This window comes from Oncorhynchus keta, chromosome 12 (assembly GCF_023373465.1).
Source record: "Oncorhynchus keta strain PuntledgeMale-10-30-2019 chromosome 12, Oket_V2, whole genome shotgun sequence".
Classification (NCBI taxonomy): Eukaryota; Metazoa; Chordata; class Actinopteri; order Salmoniformes; family Salmonidae; genus Oncorhynchus; species Oncorhynchus keta.
In genome coordinates, this window is record NC_068432.1 from 13,578,718 (window position 1) to 13,604,824 (window position 26,107).

Genomic DNA, 26,107 nt, shown 5'->3' on the forward strand with positions numbered 1-26,107 from the left:
GCCACAGGATGTTTTTGTGCTGGTCGAGGGCAGTCAGGTCTGGAGTGAACCAAGGGCTATATCTGTTCTTTGTTCTGAATTTTTTGAACGGAGTATGCTTATCTAAAATGGCGAGGAAGTTACTTTTAAAGAATGACCAGGCATCCTCAACTGACGGGATGAGGTCAATGTCCTTCCAGGATACCCGGGCCAGGTCGATTAGAAAGGCCTGCTCACAGAAGTGTTTTAAGGAGCGTTTGACAGTGATGAGGGGTGGTCGTTTGACTGCGGCTCCGTAGCGGATACAGGCAATGAGGCAGTGATCGCTGAGATCCTGGTTGAAGACAGCGGAGGTGTATTTGGAGGGCCAGTTGGTCAGGATGACGTCTATGAGGGGTGCCCTTGTTTACAGATTTAGGGTTGTACCTGGTGGGTTCCTTGATGATTTGTGTGAGATTGAGGGCATCTAGCTTAGATTGTAGGACTGCCGGGGTGTTAAGCATATCCCAGTTTAGGTCACCTAACAGAACAAACTCTGACGCTAGATGGGGGCGATCAATTCACAAATGGTGTCCAGGGCACAGCTGGGAGCTGAGGGGGTCGGTAGCAGGCGGCAACAGTGAGAGACTTATTTCTGGAGAGAGTCATTTTTAAAATTATTAGTTCAAACTGTTTGGGTATGGACCTGGAAAGTATGACATTACTTTGCAGGCTATCTCTGCAGTAGACTGCAACTCCCCCCCCTTTGGCAGTACTATCTTGACGGAAAATGTTATAGTTGGGTATGGAAATCTCAGAATTTTTGGTGGCCTTCCATAGCCAGGATTCAGACATGGCAAGGACATCAGGGTTAGCAGAGTGTGCTAAAGCAGTGAGTAAAACACACTTAGGGAGGAGGCTTCTGATGTTGACATGCATGAAACCAAGGCTTTTTCGATCACAGAAGTCAACAAATGAGGGTGCCTGGGGACATGCAGGGCCTGGGTTTACCTCCACATCACCCGCGGAACATAGGAGGAGTAGTATGAGGGTGCGGCTAAAGGCTATCAAAACTGGTCGCCTAGAGCGTTGGGGACAGAGAATAAAAGGAGCAGATTTCTGGGCATGGTAGAATATATTCAGGGCATAATGTGCATACAGGGTATGGTGGTGTATGGGTACAGCGGAGGTAAGCCCAGGCACTGGGTGATGATGAGAGAGGTTGTATCTCTGGACATGCTGCTTGTAATGGGTGAGGTATCAGGGTTATGAAGAGTGGAATTAGGGGCTCCATTGAAAACTAAAACAATAATAACTAACCTGAACAACAGTATACAAGGCATATTGACATTTGAGAGAGACATACAGCGAGGCATACAGTAATCACAGGTGTTGAATTGGGAGAGCTAGCTAAAACAGTAGGTGAGACAACAACAGCTAATCAGCTATCACAACAACAGCAGGTAAAATGGCGTTGACTAGGCAGGGAAGGTCGGATTAACTACACACAGAGCCTGAGTGCGGCTGGGGCCGACAGATAAAACATAAACAAGCAGAATGGAGTACCGTGATTAATGGACAGTCCAGCATGCATCAGCTATGTTGCCAAGTGATCAGTGTCCAGGGGGCAGCGGTGGATGGGGCAGGGAAACTAGACTGGCGAGTATTATCCAGGTAAAAAAAAACTGGCTGGCTGTGCAGAAGGTAAGAGCCGCTAGCAGTGGCTAACAATGACTAAATAGCTTGTAGCTAGTTAGCTGGTTAGCTTCTGGAGGTTCTTGAATGTGTTCTAAAAATAAAAATAATAGCGATTCTGTATCACATTGGGTGAGGCAGGTTACCGGAAGGTATAATCGAATTAAAAATCAAAAAGAGATTGAAAGTAAATATGGGTCCAGTGAGTGGTTGGGCTGGCTGCGTACACGGCGATTCAGACAGTTAGCAGGCCTGTGCTAACAAGCTAACAGTTAGTAGGCCGGGGCTAAACAAGCTAGCAGTTATCGGACCGGGGCTAAACAAGCTAGCAGTTAGCAGGCCGAATTAGCAAGCAAGCAGATAGCAAGGGCTAGAAAGTTAGCCTTTAGGGGACGTCGCGATGGGGTGAGTCTGTTTATGCCTCTTCATGCGGTGACATCGATAGACCGGTCATGGGTCCGGATATTGTAGCCCAGGAGTATGCTTCGGTGGTAGCACAGGAGCTCTGGCCGGGCTAGCTTCAAGCTAAGTGGATGGAAACGCTAGCCAGGAGTAATCATCCGGGGTTGAGGTTAGCTAGTTGTGAAGATCCAGCTGAAAATGTTCCGTTTGTGGTGGGAATCCGGGGATTAAAATAATAGGTCCGTTATGCTCTGGTTAGAGTCGCGTTGTTCGAACTGGCGAGAGCTTTCCGAGCTAAAGGTTAGCTGATGACCGGTTAGCTGATGACCGCTAGCAATGGTTTGCTGACTGATAGCTGGTAGTTAGCTGGCTAGCTTCAGTTGAGGGGTTCCGGATCCGAAGTAAATATAAATACTTTAGAAAAAAAAGCAGATCCACACTACATTGGGTGAGGTGGGTTGCAGGAGAGTATTTAGATGTTGAGGTTTAGCAAAATGTTTTAAAAGATATGCGAAGAAAAATATGTAAAAAAACGATATATACAAGGGACACGACACGACAAGACGTCTGACTGCTACGCCATCTTGGATCAGAGATATAGAGGTATAAACATCAAACATCTACTAGGAACCCTCTTCACGTTACAATGTTTTCATAATAACATAATCTATTAACCTTTAATAACAAAACAAAAATGACATACATTTTCATATTCCATCTATCTTCATGACCACCATTGTGGCTGACGGAAACCATTGTTCCAAAGTCCCTTTATTTCAGGTTTAATGTTCTGAGGCTGGTTCTCCATAGTAACAGGACAAAGGAATTTGTCTGTGGCCTGAGATTTACCAGGGGCGTGAGGGGTCATAAAACCCCCCACATCTTCAGACCCCTAGATCTCTCCTCCTCTGTTGGGGTTGAGAGATAATCTGTAGGGTTGTGGTCTCCTGTAACCTGACCTGGTCAGGACAGTCATGACACTGGGGTGACGGCACAGCTACCAGCTGGGTTACTGAGGGGCTGGGAGGTTACCTTTGTGTTAGGCTGCCTAGTAGGCAACCCACGGAATTGCTCCCGCAATGCGTCCAAAGCTAGGTCGTGAAGTTCGGCCACGGCCTGGAACCCTTCAGACCGTGATGCATCTCCTCGGGTCTACCAATGAGGGCTCCTTGGTAGGAGATGGCATTGCAGAGATGGTCCAAGTCTGCTGGATCAGTCATGGCTAGTTTGTACTATCAGGAATCAAGGTAAGACCCAAGTGCAGACTGTGCAGTAACAACGTTTATTGTAACCACCGGGGGAAGGCAAACTATAGGTCAAGGCAGGCAGGGGTCAATAATCCAGAGCAGAGGCCAAGGTATAGGAAAGCAGGCAGTTTCAGGTCAGGCAGAGGTCGGTAATCCAGAGGCAGAGCAAAAGTACATGACTGCAGGCAGGCTCAGAGACAGGCAGTGGTAATGGCGGGCAGGTACAAAGTCAGCACAGGCAAAGGTTAAAGAAGAAAAAAAACAGAGGACTCAAAAGAAGTCATAACTAAACAGATTATTTTCTGCAGTTAAGAATTGTGAATATGTGGCTATTAACTCTGGGGTAATGCAGAAGGGGAAATATTTTTAAGTAGGAGGGGATTGAAAGTATTTAGCAGCTGTAGGACAAATGCTCTCCTGTGGTTAGGCTCTGTAATGCTTAGATTACGATATCAAGGGGAGTAGCAGGTATCCAGATGATAGCCATACTCAGTAAACTGTGGCAAGACATTGCTTGTTTGTAGAAAATGACAATGTGATCTGATACAAATGGGGCGCAGGAGCAGCATGCTTGATCAGGAGCCTGTGGGGTTGTGCCGCGGAGGAGGGCAGTGGCCATTAGGCATGGCATGGACCTCAGTGTGGGCAGTTGGACAGAAGAGTATGTGGGAATCAAAGGCAAAGTGTTGTTGTCCTCTTCAGTGCGCATGGGCAATTTCATGGTAACGGAATTACGCTGAGACTCGGATTTTCACTTTAAAATGTATACCAAACAAAACAACTTTGATTCAAAACGTTAACAAACCATGCACTTTATGCACAAGGACTACTTTTAACTATTTCCACAGACAATTTTACAAAAACACATTTACATTAGGAACTGTCCAGATACAAACTGAGGGAGATTTTTACCATAATTCTGTTACCAAACTTTAGTTGGGCACATTTTTTCCAGTAAATGTTTTTTAGATTTGTATTTACTGTGTAAATTGTTCAAAATAGTCATTGTCCAAAGAGTCTCAGTGTAATTCCATTACAGGCAAAGATATTGTGCCACCTTAAGCCCCTGGTCTGCTCCCATTGTTTGGGTATTCTATGCTTGTCAGTCTCAGACTACTGTCTCTCTAATGTGTGGCACACATCCATCAATGTGAGGGCATTGTTTGCCTCCTGTCTAAGGGTGTGGCTAGAATATGGAGGAATGAGTGACGTGACTATCTAATGTATTGTCTGATGCAGCCTCATCAATTTACATTGATTCTGAACAAAGTCACCATATTTCAAAAGAAAATGCAAAGCAATTGATCTTGGTAACTCTTGAGGCCTAAGGGAATTAATGTACAATATGTCTGGATAAAACAATTGGCATGTTGTCACATTTTGAATGTGTGTGTGTGTTTTGTCACATGAATAGGACATCTGAACTAACAAGTGCAATCCTGTACACAATCAGTCCTTCTCAGTTTGACCATGACATGGGGCCTTGTATTTTTCTAAGTCAAGGTGTTTCCAATAGATGTGTAGGACTATGCATTTCAGCAGTAAGAGAGAGGCACAAATAAATTCAGGTCCCCACTGTTCAGTCCTGTCAGGACACACACAAGTAGCACGTCATCCTTGTGTCAGGCTGTCTGGTGTGTTCGTTTCATCTGTCAGAGAGTGCTTTTGGTCATCCTCCCAACACATCAGCTCCTTCAGGGTGGTGACATGCATGCAGCCAGGCCAGACATCCCAGTCATGTCACTCAACCACAGCCCCACAGCAGCCTACACGGTGATAGCAGTGTTTATGTTAAACACACACAGAGAGCAGAAAGCCTCTCCCCCCTTCTTCCCTGCAGTCTTTTCAACAAGAAGTCCTTCCTGGCTCTCGTTCTCCACACACTACCGCTGAAGGTTCTGAATCATGCAGCCAACACCTACATTTTGTGAGGTATTGTCTTTGAAGTAAGGACGAGCTGCAGGCCCTGTAGCAACTATTAGCAGGGTTCTGGGATCTTTAAAAATAAAGCGCTGTCACACTTGGGCATTGTCTTTTAGCTCGCTGTTGTGGAATAGGTTGGTTTTAGGGGGTTTCTATGTTGATTGTATGTGACATATCTCATTAGCTTGATAGAATTTGCCGACAGGAACAGACCCAAGGTCAGAGAGGACAGCTGGTCTCCTTGTGCAGGGTTGTTCAGATATACTGTCTGTTTTTTTCTGTCCACTCATATATGAGCTTTAAGTATTTAGTTGTATGGCCATATTTCAGACCGATTTTATGAAATGGCTTAGAACCCCTAAACGACTTGGTCCGCATTAAGTGACATTATGTCTGTATCCTTCTTACACTGGGTGAATTAGTGTCACAGCAGTTGGGAGTGCCACTCGGGCGCATCACACAATTGACAGAGCTCATGTAGCTATATAGTCTGGTGCAGTCTGGCTCTACTGATAGTGGCTATGGCAGATATCTTTTGGGAATCATAAAGCACCAAATCTTACTCAATAAACTCTGTAACAAGTGAACTTTTTTTGCACCAAAGCCAGCAGAACATGAGGGCAGATTGAAAGCCTTACAATTCACGTTAAGAGCCTGAGTCTAGGCCTAAGAAGTGGATTGTATTGAGCTCTGGCTCTGATTCATGATGAGGCCTGGCTCCAGTTCCAGCATGATGCTCGTAAAAGTCAATATGTGTTATCACTGTTTGTCAACACAAAGTGCCTCAGCAATGATACGGCTGTGTAAGACAGTCCCAACTGGACGGCCAGTCTTTATTTGATCCTCGCTGTAGCAAGAGAGCAGGCTGCCAGAATAGAGAGCCCCAGCTGCCATCAGCTGATCTTCACTGGGGAGCCAGAGGATCAGAGAGGATCATTCACTTCTGGAGCATTCTGCATTTCCCCAAAAACAACCCAGGGGAAACACCTGTTTTTCTCACTGCTTAATGCAGGCTGTGACATGAACTACCTCAATTGAGAACAGTCCAAGGTCATGCTCATGAATAGGAATGTGTTGGAATAGTTTGTATGAAATACAATGCAGGGTATATTATGACGAGATTAAAAGGTACATGGGAAAATGTACTGTGGTAAAAGGAGATAACAGAACTGTGGAGTCTTGTATTGCCTTTGTATCTCCTAAAGAGAAAGATGTGTATCTTGAAAGTAATAAAATATCCTTTGTCAGCTTCTGGTATCTTTGGCATTGGAGGAAAATATGGCCCTGGCTTTTACAAGGACAAATTCATCAGAAGTTGTGATTTAAATAGAAACAACATAACGTACACAGTAAAGCTAATCAAATCAGCACAATATAATCAGACCACCTAGCATAATTCATCATAATAATAATAATAATTCATTCAAATCAGCATTACAAAAGTAATTCCAATTCTGATTCTTTTTTGGGCCATCTGAATTTGAGACAATGACAAAGCGTTCTCGTCGCCACTATTTCGGTAATAAGCTGAGGGATGGGGTTGGATGCATTGACCATTCATGATATAAAAATGATCGTTAAAAAAAAATACATGTTTTGAGACTATACAGTGTTTGTTTACATTTACTTTGTTTACAAACATTGAAAGTAAAACAAGCTTATATTTTGTGTTCTGATGGGCTACGACAGTTTAACTTAGCTCATGAGGCATTTGTAACTTATATTCTTCAAAAATCTATGGGTACCTACCAATAATTTAAGTCCATAAATTGATGTAGCAACTGCAGTTTGCCCATTTAAAAAGGTACTGTTTGGTTAGCATTGGTTTTCTTTCTCCAATGAACAGCCATGTCTACTTGAATGAAGGAAGCTGAGTTGCTAGCAGATGATATGCATACATGAAAATGCTCTATATAGGCCATGTGTATACAGCACCGTTGCGGCAGTCCTTTATCATGTCGTTTTATGCCACCAGCTCTAGTCTTTTTAGATGGCTTTTGGCTCCAGGCTGACTCCCTACATGAGACTCATAATGAATAACAAGCAAACAATTGAAAGTGAAACCTGCAGAGAGATGCAACAATGAGTGACAGTGCAGAAATGATTGCGCTACACTATGGAAAGAAATTAAATATATACACAGACATGAATAAGATAAAAGGAACACCAGCAGTTGTAAGAATGTTGACAAAAACACCTGGTCTAAGTTATTTAAAGGTTCCCAGAATATTGTATTAAGTTATAGGAGTTGTCTGGGATGTTGCAAGAATATTCTTGTGATATACACAGTTTTCACAGAACATTCCCACAATATTGCACAATTTCCAAATACAGTAATTCTGTTTATGACATTCATAACATATTTGTTTTAAGTTTAAAGTGGAGCTGACAGCATTTTAGCAACAAATATTATAAAAAGTCTGTTCATATACACCCCTAGGAAGAATGACACTTCCAAAACAATGTTAACTTAGGACATTCCTATAAAAATCTAAATACAAAAATGTATGTAACAACTGCAGATTGCCCCTATAGAAATGTATGTAACAACTGCAGATTGCCCCTTTAGAAATGTATGTAACAACTGCAGATTGCCCCTTTAGAAATGTATGTACCAACTGCAGATTGCCCCTTTAGAAATGTATGTAACAACTGCAGATTGCCCCTTTAGAAATGTACTCTTTGGTTAGTATTGTTTTCTTTCTCCAATGAACAGCCATGTCTACTTGAATGAAGGCAGCTGAGTCGCTAGCAGATGATGTGCGTACATCAAAGCATTCTATACAGAACATGTGCTGAGTGGCGCAGCAGTCTAAGGCACTGCATCTCAGTGCAAGAGGTGTCACTAGTCACTGGTTTGAATCCAAGCTGTATCACATCTGGCCATGATTGGGAGTCCCATAGGACGGCGCACAATTGGCCCAGCTTCGTCCGGGGTAGGCTGTCATTGTTAATAAGAATTTGTTCTTAACTCACTTGCTTAGTTAAATTAAAAGGTTAAAATAAAAATAAAATGTAGACATGGTCATTATCACGTTTTCATAAATTCTAAGAAATGTTTGGGAATTACGTATACTAACGCATTTGTGAAAATCCTATAGCAATATAGAGTAGGAAAGCGGCCGTGTATTTGGACAATTTATAGACGCTGCAGTAATTAAAAACGAATATAAACATCCGTCTTGTCCAGGACCGGAGTGTACGCAGACCGGTGAAACATAGCCAAATCAAAATCAAATTAAATGTATTTATATAGCCCTTCGTACATCAGCTGATATCTCAAAGTGCTGTACAGAAACCCAGCCTAAAAACCCAAAACAGCAAGCAATGCAGGTGTAGAAGCACGATGGCAAGGAAAAACTCCCTAGAAAGGCCAAAACCTAGGAAGAAACCTAGAGAGGAACCAGGCTATGTGGGGTGGCCAGGCCTCTTCTGGCTGTGCCGGGTGGAGATTATAACAGAACATGGCCAAGATGTTCAAATGTTCATAAATGACCAGCATGGTCGAATAATAATAAGGCAGAACAGTTGAAACTGGAGCAGCAGCATGGCCAGGTGGACTGGGGACAGCAAGGAGTCATCATGTCAGGTAGTCCTGAGGCATGGTCCTAGGGCTCAGGTCCTCCGAGAGAGAGAAAGAAAGAGAGAAAGAAAGAGAGAATTAGAGAGAGCACACTTAAATTCACACAGGACACCTAATAGGACAGAAGAAGTACTCCAGATATAACAAAATGACCCTAGCCCCCCGACACAAACTACTGCAGCATAAATACTGGAGGCTGAGACAGGAGGGGTCAGGAGACACTGTGGCCCCATCCGAGGACACCCCCAGACAGGGCCAAACAGGAAGGATATAACCCCACCCACTTTGCCAAAGCACAGCCCCCACACCACTAGAGGGATATCTTCAACCACCAACTTACCATCCTGAGACAAGGCCGAGTATAGCCCACAAAGATCTCCGCCATGGCACAACCCAAGGGGGGCGCCAACCCAGACAGGAAGATCACATCAGTGACTCAACCCACTCAAATGACGCACCCCTCCTAGGGACAGTATGAAAGAGCCCCAGTAAGCCAGTGACTCAGCCCCTGTAATAGGGTTAGAGGCAGAGAATCCCAGTGGAAAGTGGGGAACCGGCTAGGCAGAGACAGCAAGGGCGGTTCGTTGCTCCAGAGCCTTTCCGTTCACCTTCCCACTCCTGGGCCAGACTACACTCAATCATATGACCCACTGAAGAGATGAGTCTTCAGTAAAGACTTAAAGGTTGAGACCGAGTTTGCGTCTCTTACATGGGTAGGCAGACCATTCCATAAAAATGGAGCTCTATGGGAGAAAGCCCTGCCTCCAGCTGTTTGCTTAGAAATTCTAGGGACAATTAGGAGGCCTGCGTCTTGTGACCGTAGCGTACATGTAGGTATGTACGGCAGGACCAAATCAGAGAGATAGGTAGGAGAAAGCCCATGTAATGCTTTGTAGGTTAGCAGTAAAACCTTGAAATCAGCGCTTGACTTGACAGGAAGCCAGTGTAGGGAGGCTAGCACTGGAGTAATATGATCAAATTTCTTGGTTCTAGTCAGGATTCTAGCAGCCGTATTTAGCACTAACTGAAGTTTATTTAGTGCTTTATCCGGGTAGCCGCAAAGTAGAGCATTGCAATAGTCTAACCTAGAAGTGACAAAAGCATGGATACATTTTTCTGCACCATTTTTGGACAGAAAGTTTCTGATTTTTGCAATGTTACATAGATGGAAAAAAGCTGTCCTTGAAATGGTCTTGATATGTTCTTCAAAAGAGAGATCAGGGTCCAGAGTAATGCCGAGGTCCTTCACAGTTTTATTTGAGACGACTGTACAACCATTAAGATTAATTGTCAGATTCGACAGAAGATCTCTTTGTTTCTTGGGACCTAGAACAAGCATCTCTGTTTTGTCCGAGTTTAAAAGTAGAAAGTTTGCAGCCATCTACTTCCTTATGTCTGAAACACATGCTTCTAGCGAGGGCAATTTTGGGGCTTCACCATGTTTCATTGAAATGCACAGCTGTGTGTCATCCGCATAGCAGTGAAAGTTAACATTATGTTTTCGAATGACATCCCCAAGAGGTAAAATATATAGTGAAAACAATAGTCCTAAAACGAAACCTTGAGGAACACCGAAATGTACAGTTGATTTGTCAGAGGACAAACCATTCACAGAGACAAACTGATATCTTTCCGACAGATAAGATCTAAACCAGGCCAGAACTTGTCCGTGTAGACCAATTTGGGTATCCAATCTCTCCAAAAGAATGTGGTGATCGATGGTATCAAAAGCAGCACTAAGGTCTAGGAGCACGAGGACAGATGCAGAGCCTTGGTCTGATGCCATTAAACGGTAATTTACCACCTTCACAAGTGCAGTCTCAGTGCTATGATGGGGTCTAAAACCAGACTGAAGCATTTCGTATACATTGTTTGTCTTCAGGAAGGCAGTGAGTTGCTGCGCAACAGCCTTTTCTAACATTTTTAAGAGGAATGGAAGATTTGATATAGGCTGATAGTTTTTTTATATTTTCTGGATTTTCTGGGTCAAGGTTTGGCACATCCGGTTTTTATTATGTTCAAGAGACAGTAGTAGTTTAGTTGGAATAGGGTCCAGTATGCAGCTTGAAGGTTTAGAGGCCATTATTATTTTCATCATTGTGTCAAGAGATATAGTACTAAAACACTTGAGTGTCTTTCTTGAACCTAGGTCCTGGCAGAGTTGTGCAGACACCGGACAACTGAGCTTTGAAGGAATACGCAGATTTAAAGAGGAGTCTGTAATTTGCTTTCTAATAATCATGATCTTTTCCTCAAAGAAGTTCATGAATTTATCACTGCTGAAGTGAAAGCCATCCTCTCTTGGGGAATGCTGCTTTTTAGTTAGCTTTGCGACAGTATCAAAAAGGAATTTCGGATTGTTCTTATTTTCCTCAATTAAGTTAGAAAAATAGGATGATCGAGCAGCAGTAAGGGCTCTTCGGTACTGCACGGTACTGTCTTTCCAAGGAAGACTTCCAGTTTGGTGTGGCGCCATTTCCGTTCCAATTTTCTGAAGCTTGCTTCAGAGCTCGGGTATTTTCTGTGTACCAGGGAGCTAGTTTCTTATGAGAAATGTTTTTAGTTTTTAGGGGTGCAACTGTGTCTAGGGTATTGCGCAAGGTTAAATTGAGTTCTTCAGTTAGGTGGTTAACTGATTTTTGTCCTCTGGCGTCCTTGGGTAGACAGAGGGAATCTGGAAGGACATCAAGGAATCTTTGTGTTGTCTGTGAATTTATAGCACAACTTTTGATGTTCCTTGGTTGGGGTCTGAGCAGATTATTTGTTGCAATTGCAAATGTAATAAAATGGTGGTCCGATAAGTCCAGGATTATGAGGAAAAACATTAAGATCCACAACATTTGGGACACAACTAGGTCCAGAGCTACTGTAGGCCTTTATGCAAACAAGCCATTGCCACACAGTCCTGCCATCATTCACTTTGAACTGGACTGTGTGTTTACAGGCAGTTGCAACAGTGCGACTTTAAAAAGTTTGGACACACCTACTCATTCAAGGGTTTTTCTTTATTTGTAATATTTTCTACATTGTAGAATATTAATGATGAAATAACACATATGGAATCATATAGTAACCAAAAGAAAGTGTTGAAACAAATCCAAATATAATGTATATATTTCAGATTCTTCCAAGTAGCCACCCTTTACCTTGATGACAGCTTTGTACACTCTTAGGCTCCGTGTTTTTATTATTATACATAAATAGAAACGCTAGCCTATTAGCCACATTATGACTGACTTGTGATCACTGCCCTTGTTAGTTTGATTGTATTAACATTCCTAGCCTTAGTTACATTTGTCCCTTTTTTGTCCAGGATATGGAGTCATTGAAACTGAAACAGTGCATCCCAAATAGAGGCGGCAAACAATGTAGCAGGCCAGAGGCCAAGAAATGTATTGATGAATTAATCATGCATTGAACTGCCTCCATCTACGTTGAGTCAAATGTACTGCATATATTTTTAACATTTCTTATAAAGTTGGTTTTGTAGTAAAAACTGGGAATTTGATATTTTTGACTGATAATATGATTGTCTGTTTCAAATCTGCAAAGTAGTTAAAACGCTGTCAATTCCACTTGAATTTTAAAAACTTTAGGTTCACCGGTTACTTTGTGTGCTAAACGTGAAATGTTTTTTTTTGCAATGTGAAGTAATAGTTGTACATTTCGATTGGGAAAGGCTTAATGGTTGTGTTTTTGTTTGGGACCTACTGGCTAATTATGTCCGAGTTCATTGACTACTTATCCTTTAACATAATGCTGTTTGTGACCGCTGTCTTCCCATCTGCCCTATGCAGTGGTGTAGTGGAGCCTAGAGAAGTGGATATACTGTACTCTTAATTTTGCCAAGATTTTCCCAAACGGCCCACCCAGCGAAGGAAAGGCACCGTGTGTGAAAAATGTTTTACGAAGTTTTCCTATAGATTTTTGAGATTTTCAATCTCAAAAATCACACCTTTTTTAATAGAAAAAAAAATGTGATGGTCTAAGTCCACAACAATGCTTAAACCACATCAATCTGATTGGGTGGGCCTGTCAGGGCCTGGCTCCCCAGTGGGTGAGTCTCTGTCAACCCAGGCCCATACATGTCTACACCCCTGATTCATTGTGCATCACAAATAGCCTACGACCACCACTTCAGAATAAACTTTTTCAATGACTGGCTTGCATACCCATTGTTGCCTTTACATGCATGTGTAGCGTCCGCCTGGATGTTGATTTTGTCCATCCACACCAGACACGATCAGGACATACAGGATGAAATATCAAAATGAACTCTGAATCAACTATATTAATTTGGGGACAGGTCAAAAAGAATTAAACATTCATGGCAATTTAGCGAGCTAATTTGCTGTTGCTCGCTAATTTTTCCTGAGATACAAACATTGGGTTGTTATTTTACCTGAAATGCTCTCCTCTGACAATTAATCCACAGATAGAAGGGTAAACCGAGTTCATTTCTAGTAATCTCTTCTTCTTTTTCTTCTTCGACAACCAACTTTAAGGTGCATTACCACCACCAACTACACCGTAACGTGGACCTCAGTTCATCTTTCAATCACCCACGTGAGAATATGTTCCTGAAAACCAATGAGGAGATGGGAGAGGTGGGACTTGCAGCACGTCAAGAGTCACAAATAGAACCAAGTTCTATTTTTGTGCCTGGCAACACAGATGTTCGTTGACACGCGCAAGCAGTTTGGATGCAATGATTGAATAACATTATTGTGTACATTTATTTTGCAACGCTCACTCACGTAATGCGAACAGTGTGGTCAGCATTTACTGGTAGATATAAGTTGAAACCTCTTTCCTACCTGGGTATACGGCATATATCTGATTATAAACTGGGTGGTTAGAGCCCTGAATACTGATTGGCTGACAGCCGTGGTATATCAGAACGTATTCCATAGGTATGACAAAACATTTATGTTTACTGCTCTAATTAGTTTAGTAACCAATTCATAATAACAATAAGGCACTTCGGGGGGTTGTCGTATAAGGCTAATATACCACGGCTAAACGCTGTATGCGTCGTGCCTAAGAACAGCCCTTAGCTGTGGTATATTGGCATATACCACACACCCTCGTGCTTTATTGCTTAAGTGTAGCCTCCTCTCCACCACTGGCCCTTTGTGTTTTACAAAAAGTGCACTCTCCTACATGAGTTCGCTGGTATTACAGTTGCTGTCCTTTCAGAATCACAAACCTGTTACACACTGAAGGCCTATAGGTTCACCACTGCGCAAACATGTCTATAATAGATATAAAGGCTGTTAAGATATATAAAAAAAGAAAGTATATATTTGGCCTGGTCTCCGCTCGTATCGGGAGGAAATGACAAGTCCTCACTGTCCGAGACCGAGTACAAATGTATCCATCGAGACATTCAATATGAGGCCTAGAGACCGAGACGAGTACTACAACACTGGTACAAGGAGAGCTAACATTAATATGCATGTCAATCTCTCCTGGCTCAAAGTAGAGGAGAGATTAACTTCATCACTTCTTGTATTTGTGAGAAGTTTTGACATGTTGAATGCACTGAGCTGTCTGTAAAAACTACTAGCATAGAGCTCAGACACCCCTGTATACCCCACAAGACATGCCACCAGAGGTCTCTTCACTGTCCCCAAGTCCAGAACAGACTATGGGAGGTGCACAGTACTACATAGAGCCATGACTACATGGAACTCTATTCCACATCAGGTACTATAACTCTTGCAAGCAGAAAAATGAGATTGAAAAACCAGATACAAAATACACCTTATGGAACAGCAGGGACTGTGAGGAGACACACACATACACATAATAACATATGCACTATACACACACACACTACACATGGATGTTGTGTTGTATATATGATGTAGTAGAGTAGTGTAGATAAATACAAATGCAAATACCCCCAAGCCATAAGATTGCTAAAATAGTCCGGGTAGCTATTTGGTTAACTATCTGCTTTGACCCTTGCACTAACCCTCTTTGACTCGATGCACCAACACTGACACTCCAAAACATACACACCTACTGTCTAGTATCTATCCTGTCGCCTATTCACTTCTCTCCTATGTACACATTTACATGTTGTATTTAAACCTTATTTTACCAGGTAAGTTGACTGAGAACACATTCTCATTTACGGCAACAACCTGGGGAATAGTTACAGTGGAGAGGAATGAGCCAATTTGGAAGCTGGGGATGATTAGGTGGAAATGATGGTATGAGAGCCAGATTGGGAATTTAGCCAGGACACCGGGGTTAACACCCCTACTCTTACGATAAGTGCCATGGCATTTTTAGTGACCACAGAGTCAGGACACCCATTTAATTTCCTATCCAAAAGACAGCACTCTATACAGGATAATGTCCCCAATCACTGCCCAGGGGAATTGAGATATATATGTGTTTAGACCAGAGGGAAGAGTGCCTCGTACTGGCCCTCCAACACCACTTCCAGCAGCATCTGGTCTCCCATCCAGGACTAACCTTGCTTATCTCCAGAGGTAAGCAGGCAGTGGGATGCAGGGTGTTATGCTGCTGTAACCCTGCACACAAACTCGGTACTGGAACGAACTACAAAAATCTCTGAAACTGGAAACACTTATCTCCCTCACTAGCTTTATGCACCAACTGTCAGAGCAGCTCACAGATTACTGCACCTGTACATAGCCCACCTATAATTTAGCCCAAACAACTACCTCTTTCCCTACTGTATTTATTTTATTTATTTATTTATTTTGCTCCTTTGCACCCAATTATTTTTATTTCTACTTTGCACATTCTTCCACTGCAAATCTACCATTCCAGTGTTTTACTTGCTATATTGTATTTACTTTGCCACCATGGCCTTTTTTTTTGCCTTTACCTCCCTTATCTCACCTCATTTGCTCACATCATATATAGACTTGTTTATACTGTATGTTTGTTTTACTCCATGTGTAACTCTGTGTCGTTGTATGTGTCGAACTGCTTTGCTTTATCTTGGCCAGGTCGCAATTGTAAATGAGAACTTGCTCTCAACTTGCCTACCTGGTTAAATAAAGGTGAAATAAAAAATGTATATATAAAAACAACTGGTACCCCATGTATTTAGCCAAGCTATCATCACTGTATTTATTCCTCGTGTTACTATGTTTTTCTGTTATTATTGAATTGTTTTATTGTATTCTGCATTGTTGGGAAGGACCCATAAGTAAGCATTTCACTGTTAGTTTACACCTGTTGTTTACGAAGCATGTGACAAACATTTGACTTCAAAGAAAATAAGATCCAAAAGACTCTACATGAGAAAGTATATCAATAACATCCATATTTATGGACTTGCAAACAGAAGTCATCATATTGTCAACGCTATGTTAGAGCAAGTCATATAGCAAGCTAGTTTGCTAACTAAGCTATCTTATTGTCTTTGAGAAGGCCTGTTACTTATCCACTGCTAGCTAGGAGTACAATTAATGTTCAACTTTTTTTTAAATGTAATTTTTTTATTTCACCTTTATTTAACAAGGTAGGCCAGTTGAGAGCAAGTTCTCATTTACAACTACAACCTGGCCAAGATAAAGCAAAGCAGTGCGACACAAACAACAGTTACACATGGGATAAACAATCATACAGTCAATAACATAATAGAAACATCTGTATACAGTGGGTGCAAATTAACTAAGGAAGTAAGGCGACGAAGTAATTACAATATAGCAAATTACACTGGAGTGACAGATGTGCAAGTAGAAATACTGGCGTGCAAAAGAGCAGAAAAACAAAACCAAATATTGGGATGAGGTAGATAGTTGGTTGGTTGGATGGGCTATTTACAGATGGGCTGTGTACAGCTGCAGCAAATCGGTAAGCTGCCCTGCCAGCTGACGCTTAAAGTTAGTTAGGGAGATGTTTGGCTGCATGAGTGAAGGGGGCTTTGTTGCGAAATAGGAAGCCGATTCTAGATTTATCTTCGGATTGGAGATGCTTAATAAGGAAAGTTTACAGTCTAGCCAGACACCTGGGTATTTATAGTTGTCCACATATTCTAAGTCGGAACAGTCCATAGTAGTGATGCTAGTTGGGCGGGCAGCGATCGGTTGAAGAGCATGCATCTTGTTTTACTAGCATTTAAGAGCAGTTGGAGGCCACGGAAGGAGTGTTGTATGGCGTTGATGCTTGTTTGGAGGTTTGTTAAAACAGTGTCCAAAGAAGGGCCAGATGTATACAGAATGGTGTCCTCTGCATAGAGGTGGATCAAAGAATCACCCGCAGGAAGAGCGACATCATTGATATACAGAGAAAAGAGTCAGCCCGAGAATTGAACCCTGTGGCACCTCCATAGAGAATGCCAGAGGTCCGGATAGCAGGCCCTACGATTTAACACACTGAACTCTATCTAAGAAGTAGTTAGTGAACCAGGCGAGGCAGTCATTAGAGAAACCAAGACTGTTGAGTCTGCTGATAAGAATACGGTGACTGACAGAGTTGAAAGCCTTGGCCAGGTCGATGTAGGCGACTGCACAGTATTGTCTTTTATCAATAGCAAGGAGTCGTTTGATATCAAATGATGCAATTATGCAAATTATGCAACAGGTTCTTGGTTCTGATCAAGAACCTGATGGTCACTCTGACAGAGCTCCTCTGTGGAGAACCTTCCATAAGGATGCCCATCGCTACAGCACTCCACCAATCAGGCCTTTATGGTAGAGTGGCCAGACAGAAGACACTCATCAGTAAAAGGCACATGACAGCCCTCTTGGAGTTTGCCAAAAGGCACTTAAGGAACTCTCAGACCATGAGAAACAAGATTCTCTTGACTGATGAAACCAATATTGAACTCTTTGGCCTGAATGCCAAGTGTTATGTCTGGAGGAAACCTGGCAAAATCCCTACAGTGAAGCATGGTGGTGGCAGCATCATGCTGTGGGGATGTTTTTCATCTTGAGGGACAGGGAGACTAGTCAGGATCGTGGGAAAGATGAACAGAGATCCTTGTTGAAAACCTTCTCCAGAGCGCTCAGGACCTCAGACTGGGGGCGAAGGTTCACCTTCCAACAGGACAATATCCCTAAGCAAACAGACAAGACAATGCAGGAGAGGTTTCGGGACAAGTCTCTGAATGTCCTTGAGTGGCCCAGTCAGAGCCCGGACTTGAACCCGATCGAACATCTCTGGAGAGACCTGAAAAAAATTGCTGTGCAGCGACGCTCCCCATCCAACCCAACAGAGCTTGAGGATCTGCAGAGAAGAATGGGAGAAACTCCCCAAATACAAGTGTACCAAGCCTGTAGCATCATACCCAAGATGACTTGAGGCTGTAATATGTACTGAGCAAAGGGTCTGAATACTTATGTAAATGTTATATTTCAGTTTTTATTTGTAATACATATGCCCAAATTTCTAAAAAACAGTTTTTGCTTTGTTATTATGGGGTAGCTAGATTGAGGAGGGAAACAACAATTTAATCAATTTTAGAATAAGGCTGTAAAGTAATTGTGGAAAAAGTCAACAGGTCTGAATACATTCCAAATGCGCTGTATATTTACTATGTGTATGTGATGTGAACTTCTTTGAGGGCGATCAATGCCGATACTCGATCTTCCACATTTTCTTGTCTACCAAACAGAGCTAGCTGGTAAATCAAGCTCTTGGCGAACTTCAGTGGGGAGTAGAGAAAATATGTCTTCACTCCTGAGAAAAGCCTTCAATGCTGTTATTTTCTTTTCTTTCAATTAAGTTATGCCCTCCAGTTCTGATATAACTGCTGCTATACCAGCATCAACACCAACCTCCTCAAGAGCAGACAGTTTTGTTATGATTTGACTTCTGCAAACCACAGATGATCAGAGGATGCCGATTGGTCTGGTCGTGGCCAGACTATATTTGTAGCAAAACAGAATGTAAGCCTGCGAGATCAGGATGATCTATGAGTTCGCGCTCGCCCAGCGCTGGGCGATCTTTTTTACATTTGTAAATGTATATATGGACGTTCTACGACCTTTTCAAATCAATGTCTATTTCTAATGACCAGCTTGGATATTAGTTAGTGCACATAAAGATTCATCTCTATATTTTGACAGTAACTATAGTCTAATTGTCAACCCAAAATGAATGATAATCACTGGATTAAAGTTGCCCATTCAAAAATCTTGAATCATGCATTCCTGCGTGGAGCTGTTAGAGGAAACGATGTATTTATTGAATACCCCAGTAGGCTATGTATCATACTTCTTGATAAAGCACTATGAATGACTTCACAAGATGATTACTCATGATTTTGGGTCTGACAAAATCATGGGCTGGTCCCACAAACTGTAAAAGTTAATGGCACCAGTGATACCAGGGGAAAATGTTAGTCGGGAGCCCTGTAATATTAATTCAAACTTATGGTAGGAAAAGACATGACAGGCACTAATTTGCAATTTATCTTAAGTCATTAGCTTGGCTTTAATAACATAAAGGCATTAAGACAGACAGAGAACAAGAAGAAGCACATAATGACAGCAGAGAAGATGCTGAGACGGAGAGACAGCACAACAGGGAGGCAAACAAAATGGCTAGAGCAGAGGCGCAGGTATAGATAGTATTGAGCTGTATCTCCAGTGGTGTTTTAACACATCGTATTTGTTTTAAACATGAGCTGGTTAAAAAAAGAGGAGCAGGACCATGTTTCAGTCACTTTTGTGTTTTGGAACTCTCGTCATATCCCCACAATGTTCCCAAAACCCAAGGAAACATTCTGAGAACCTTTACATATCAGACAAAATGTGTTCTGAGAATGTTCTTGTAACATCAGGTGAATGTTTTTTTGCAGCCTAAAAGAAACATTGTATAATCATTCACACAACAGGACAGGTTTGGGGTTTTGGGAACATATCTTTTGTGATGACCCCACAATGTACCCAACCTGACTGTTCTCACAACCTAATGAAACATTCTGTGAAAGAACAGACAAAATGTGTTCTGGCAAATGTTTCATACAAACATGGTTTAATCAACAGAACAACTGGACAGTTTTTGTGTTACGAAAACATTTGCCACAACCTTGACGAATGTTCTGGGAACTTTCCAAATCAAATTCTGGTTTGCTGGGGAAACATTACAGGTACATTGTGTTATCACCTGGAAACCTAATGAGAACATTTTGGGAATGTTCTATGGTGGTTGGTACAGATGTTGTGCACAACATTTCAGTGAATGCTAGGAGAACATTCCAAGGATATTTCATTTAAAATAATTAAATAACATTTTTATTTCTCAAAAGCATTATCATCCCAATAGATAAAACCCTAAATAGAACTTAATGGGAATCTTAGCTAATGTTCTGGAAATGTTCCCTGTTTGCTGGGATAATACTATGTTGCATTCCTGATATGATGTTCTCATACAAGTAGGACTGTTTCCTCGACAGAAAGAAAAATGTTAAGTTTTATAGTAATTTCCTCCAAGTCTACAAATTTTGCCATGAATAGTAAAGAAAATGTTTGCTTTAAAGCAAGTTTGCTGCAATTCAAAAAATGTGCCATTGGGCAGAGAGAAGATTTAGAATTTTCATAAGTAATTTCACGCAATTCTACTGATCCATAGGGTGGAGAGAAATGTTTGCAGTTTTTCACATGATATCCGAGAGTGGGGGCCACCCGGGTCGGTAATTCAACTATGATCACTACACGCTTAGAAAGCTGGCTAGACTAATTAACCAATCACATTTGTTTTTTTTTGCTGACACGGGCTAATTGAGTGACTATCAGTGACTGACATACGAGAAAAATTGCTGATGCACAAACAAATGTCGAATTTGCACTTTGTGTATACAGTAAGTTGAGACCCCGACTGAGTTCCTTTAAAAAAAATGTATCCCCGGGCCTACTTAAGGCGGTCCCGTCTCTGTTCTAGGAGAGTTAACATGTATGCCTTCACCCATTCTAATGTCTCACCGATTTCCTTTCTGTTCAGTCTTTTGTATGAATAAACATAGCAATCAGATGTGATCACCTTTCCCATTCTTTCTTTTCTCCTCTCCACAGTTTGTTCACAGTTTTCCAAAGGAGTCTACGCCATCATCGGACTGTATGACAGGAAGACCATGAACATGCTCATGTCATTCTGTGGGGCTCTCCACGTCTGCTTTGTGACACCCAGTTTCCCCATAGAAACCAACAACCAGTTTGTGATCCAGCTGAGACCGGAGCTTCAGGAGCCCCTCATTGCCCTGATCCAGCACTACAAATGGACCAAGTTCGTTTACATGTACAGCTCACATTCAGGTACTGCTCATCATTCGGTCATTTTTGTTTTGTGGAACCTCTTGAGAAAGTCAGTGTACACTAGGCTACTTGGCAAAAAGAGATGCATACTTTCCCAATACACAGATAAAGCACAGTTGATCAATGTTAAGCTCAAGCATCTCTGCAATTGCTATTATTCTGGATACGTTATATTACTGAAGTATTTGTGGATATATTGTTGATATTTGTTAATTAATTAATTGAAATGGTTTGGAATGTTGTACAGTTAGACTCATCCAATTCAAGTTTGCTGTACTCTTCCCCCTCTGACTATAAGTGTTGCCATGCTGTATATGGTATGTGATATTGTTTTACAACATCTGTGGATGTATTTGTGTTTGTTAAATGCGTTGTTTGGTATTCTGCCAGAAGCTCCTCTAGATGTGTAAGCTGTACTCTGTAAACTGTACGTCCTCAATGCACATTTTGTGCTTGGATGGGCATATTTAACTGCGATGGTCTCCTATGGGAAATGAGCCCCTGGTGCGTGTTCCCCTTCAATTTGCAGCCACTCAACTGTAACCTTCACTCAATTTCAGTGCCATCAGAAACAGATGCAGCTAGTAGGAGATGTGAACTGCTTAATGATGCAGAGTCTGGTTGATGCAGTGGATGTGCCCAGGACATGTAGACCTAAGTGTCTGAACCGTAGATGAACAAATATAATTACATAATGTGTACTTGCTTGCTTATTTTTTAACATGTACAGTCTGTGATCTGCACATAAGTGGTTATTTGACAATGGATCGTTTCTTGTTGTTGTATATTTCCGGGGAGATCCATGCAGCGGGACAAATGCTCCATCGATTTGTTTATCTAGCCGTAGCGCTTTAGTCTTGGACAAGGAACTCAAGGTTGTCGACTTCTTCATGACACATCCGAGTGACACACCCCCCTCACCGCCATTGATTCAAGCCCTGTTGCCTGGATACTGCACTGCACAGTCAGTGGTTATTTAAGCCTTTTAGGGAACTTCACTCCAATGTTTATGTCTGTGACTATGTGTCTGTGTAATGTGTGTGTGTGTGTGCATGCGCTGAGGCTTACATTACATATGTACTCTTCAGGAAATAACCAGAGATGAATCACTCCTGCATTACTCTAACACTAAAGCCAGAGCTCAGGCCTCGAGATGCCACACTGCCCTGCTCCGTAGTGTGAGGCCTCAAGGCTAGACTCCAGAGAACAGTTTTGTAACCATACGGCAAGACATGATTCCCTGTAGTCTGGTGGGTAGGACCATTGGGCCAGTAACTGAAAGGTTGCTGGATAAAATCCCTGAGCTGACAAGGTAAAATTCTGTAGTTCAGCCCCTGAGCAAGGCAGTTAAACCCCAACAACTGCTCTCCGCATGCAGATGATGTAAGTGTAAGGCAGCTCTGATTCAGAGGGGTTAAATGTGGAAGATTGCATTCCGTTGTACAACTGACTAGGTATCCCACTTTCCTTTAAGTGTTACATTACAGTATGATTGCTAGGGCTGGAACGATAGCAGTTTCACAATATTTTTTTCCCCCATGACTGAACTTCAAACATGAAGCAGACCTAACCTCTTTGGTCCTTTAAAAACCTTCTGAATGTAAAGTATTGTGTGTTATAGATTGGAAAATAAATACATGTGACTCTGGATGACAACAACGTCCTGATGTTTGTTTACAACATTAGGGCTGCATTTCTAAAGAAGTTAAATTCCTTGCCTAGATACTAACTAGTATCACGATACTGGTATCGTCCTGGCCCTAATGATTGCCCTCACAGACTACAAGAGGACCGTAAAAGGTTTAACTTGTTTTTTACTTTTTGTGTTGTATGGTATCTTTTGTTTTCCGTGACTCTTTATAATTGTAATCCAGTTTTCTGGCTCCTCCTTGCTAGTTTACACATATGTTTGCAATAGTGAAAAGGAAGACAACGCTATTGTTTTTCGCAACAAAGGCTCAGCCTCTTAACCTAGACAGGGTCTATATTATAAAGACCAAAATCCGCACTGTATATCGGGGTTAAAAAATCTACACTACACAAATAGAGACAGTGCAGAAATTGAATTTGGGTTTGTGCGACATTTTAGAGGAGCTGTGATGGGCAGGTCTGTGAAAGCAGCAGAGAAAGGGACCGATAGGAGCCCAGGCTGCTTTCTTTGCCAATCCCAACACTGATCTCTTCCGTTTCACTGAAGCAGTGGTGTGACGTGTTGCTAGCGCTAGACAGATAGAGGGAGCACAGCGTTTGTCTCCCTAGTTTATCTGCAGGTTAGTGCTGCTCAGTGGACGATAAAGCTGGTTTGCTCTCCGGTGTGAGACAATTTCACAGCTGCTGAGATGAGCTCCATGTGCCTGTACAGAGACGACAGGAAGTGTATTGCAAGGCGAGCAGAGGCAGTTTAAAAATGTGATTCGACATAGTGTTTTAATTCACATTAATTGCATTTAAACCTCACTTCTGACAACCTAGTTTTGTCATCTGTTGCGTAATCCATGTCGCAACTAAAATTTGAAAAACGTCACTTTCTGTTTCTATATATGACAGAAAATAACAGACTTAGATAACCATTCAATCTCTCTCAGAGCATGAAATATTTTGTTTTTACTGCTAGTGAATGCAAAGGCAAAATTATTATACATAGCACACATCACTAGGAGATTTTCCTTGTCAGGTCACATGGCCAGGAAAAGTCTTAGCCCTGTGCATCACGAATGCATGATGTAATTGCTCTATCTGCATACAAATTAAAAGCTGTGACTAATTGTATGAGTGCATTACTACATCGACTGCAGTGATAGCTTGATATAGAAAGGCAGCAGCTTGCTGTGGTTCCAAATGTATGATCTCCATTTGGGTGTACTTGGGTATTTTTGGTAAATGATATGCATTGTTAATGTTTATGCAAATCATATGCGGTGTAGAAAGAGATCTATATTTAATTTCTTCTTTACTCAGACCTACATGTCATCTTATGCTCTTCCTTCTGAACAAAGCTGTTGTTTTAGAGAGAATTCTGAGGACTTTGGTACTGAGGTCGCCCACTGGTTGATTCAGACAACATATACTACTATAAACAGAGGGCCAGAGAAAAACAACAACAATCTCTCCCACATCACAACTAAAGAAATCATCTCCCACTTTGTTCATGCCAAGGAGGATTTGTTGGGCTACCTTAATCAACATCATCTGCACCCAGGGAGCAATTGTTAGGGGTTAACTACCTTGCTCAAGGCAGTTATGTTTTGAGGGAATACGGAATGGAGGATCGCACAGAACTTTGGGAAGAGTTAGAGAAGGAAAGTGAACGTGAAGAGATTGAGGACAAATGAATTGTGGGGGCGGTACAGTGATGACTGCTGAGAAGGAGCTGAGTGTAGAGGGAAGCGGTGTGGTGAGGAAGGTTGGTGCCAAGTGCAAAAAGAGGCATACAGGTTCTCGTTTCTCAGAGATGGAACCTGCCGAAAGTATGGATGTAGTACGTGCGGTGAGGACGGGCCTCGTCCCGAGGAAAAGGATAATTCTGGCTCAGTGGGAGTGAGATTTGTAGCGAGAATCGATCCTTCCATTTTGGCTGATCCATATGTGGTGTAAGGAACATTTGAGTTGGTGAGAGTAACTCGGAGTGGAATAGTGATGATTTATTGTGTTTCTTCAGTCCAGACGGCGAGGGTGCTACGGATCACGTGATTAGGGACAAGAAATGTGACTTTCTTTGCTCTCCGGAGCAGGGCGCCTTTGAAAGAAGTGATAACAGAGGTGGCATAGAGTGTTGAGGAGGAATAGAAATGTAATATTGCCGGTGTCTGTGATGCCCGCCATTTGGTGCGATGCAGACCCCCGGTGGAGAGCGTGGGGAAACAAAGAAGGGATTGTCTGTCCTGCTGTGTTTTGATGTAGAGTCTTTGCCTGACAAGGACAAGTTAGGAAGTGTAAGTTATCCCTTGAGAGCTTTTGTTTTGAAATACTACAATGTTTAAGGTGTCATGTTTATGTGCATGTTGCAGCAGTGTGTAGAAGAGAGATTCCTAGATAAGAAAAGTGTGCAGGAGGGCATGAGATGAAGGAATGTGTGGTATCGGTGAAGAAAGTTGTGGGGGTGCCAATGGGGCTGGAGACCCGTGGTGTCCAATGAGAGAAAGGCAGGTTGAGGTTGCCAGGGTTAGAGTAGTAGAGAAAGTGTTGTATGCCGAAGCAGTGAAGAGTGTGGTAGAGCAAGATGGTTGCAAGGTGAAGGATACTGAAAGGATTCCTGTGAGTAGACAGAGAGCGATGGGAAGAGTATGTGCTTCAGTAAGGTGGGCTCTTTAGCATTCATAGCCATGTTTGTCAATTGTACTGCATAAATGGATCAGAAGTCACAGAAAATAGAGGTTGTGGTGGCACCAGCTGAAAAGTACTTAGGATTACGAGGATTTACTACAAAACAGTTGCAGGGGGTGTTGAGTGGTAAAAGGAAATGGGCATACCTAGTCAGTTGTACAACTGAATACATTCAACTGAAATGTGTCTTCCGCATTTAACCAAACCCCTCGGAATCGACATCCACGTCATCGGCACCCGGGTTAACTGCCTTTCTCAGGGGCAGAAAGACAGAGTTCGGAGGGTTCTGTCCTCTCAGAACGTTGGTCTGGAGGAGGATTAGATAGGGTTAAATAGTGGAATGGGGTGGTGTTTTTTTGTTGTTGAGAGGGCTAATAATTTTATATTACCATAAGAAGAATTTAATGTTGGTAGGTCAAACACCAGTACAGTAGGTGGAGGTGAAGGCACCTAAAAGTTGAATGCGATCCTCCAACCAAATCCTAAAGGTGGCGGCTTGCCTTTTTACAATGCCTGGAATTGCCTCTATACTATAACATATGAAAATGCTAAGTAGCCTACTAACCTGATGAATTATAAAGTAATTTATCAGGTTGGTCATTTTCAGGTCAGAGCTGAAGGTGGTGTTTAAATTGCATCTGATACTTTTGTTTTAGCTCTATTGTTAATTGTTGCCTTAACAAGATTGCCTAGCAGTGGTACTTTGTAGGAGGCTGTCTGTTTTGATC

At 42.1% G+C, this 26,107-nt stretch overlaps 1 protein-coding gene across 2 annotated transcripts in view; it reads left to right on the forward strand.

Annotated features, from left to right (window-relative positions):
* Nucleotides 1-26,107, forward strand: part of LOC118391023 (glutamate receptor 1-like) — a 91,101-nt gene that overhangs the window by 16,035 nt on the left and 48,959 nt on the right. For both annotated transcript variants that reach the window (XM_035781943.2, XM_035781944.2), the window contains exon 3: nt 20,817-21,056. In XM_035781943.2, coding sequence (XP_035637836.1) covers nt 20,817-21,056 — 240 coding nt within the window. The remainder of the gene's footprint in view (nt 1-20,816; nt 21,057-26,107) is intronic.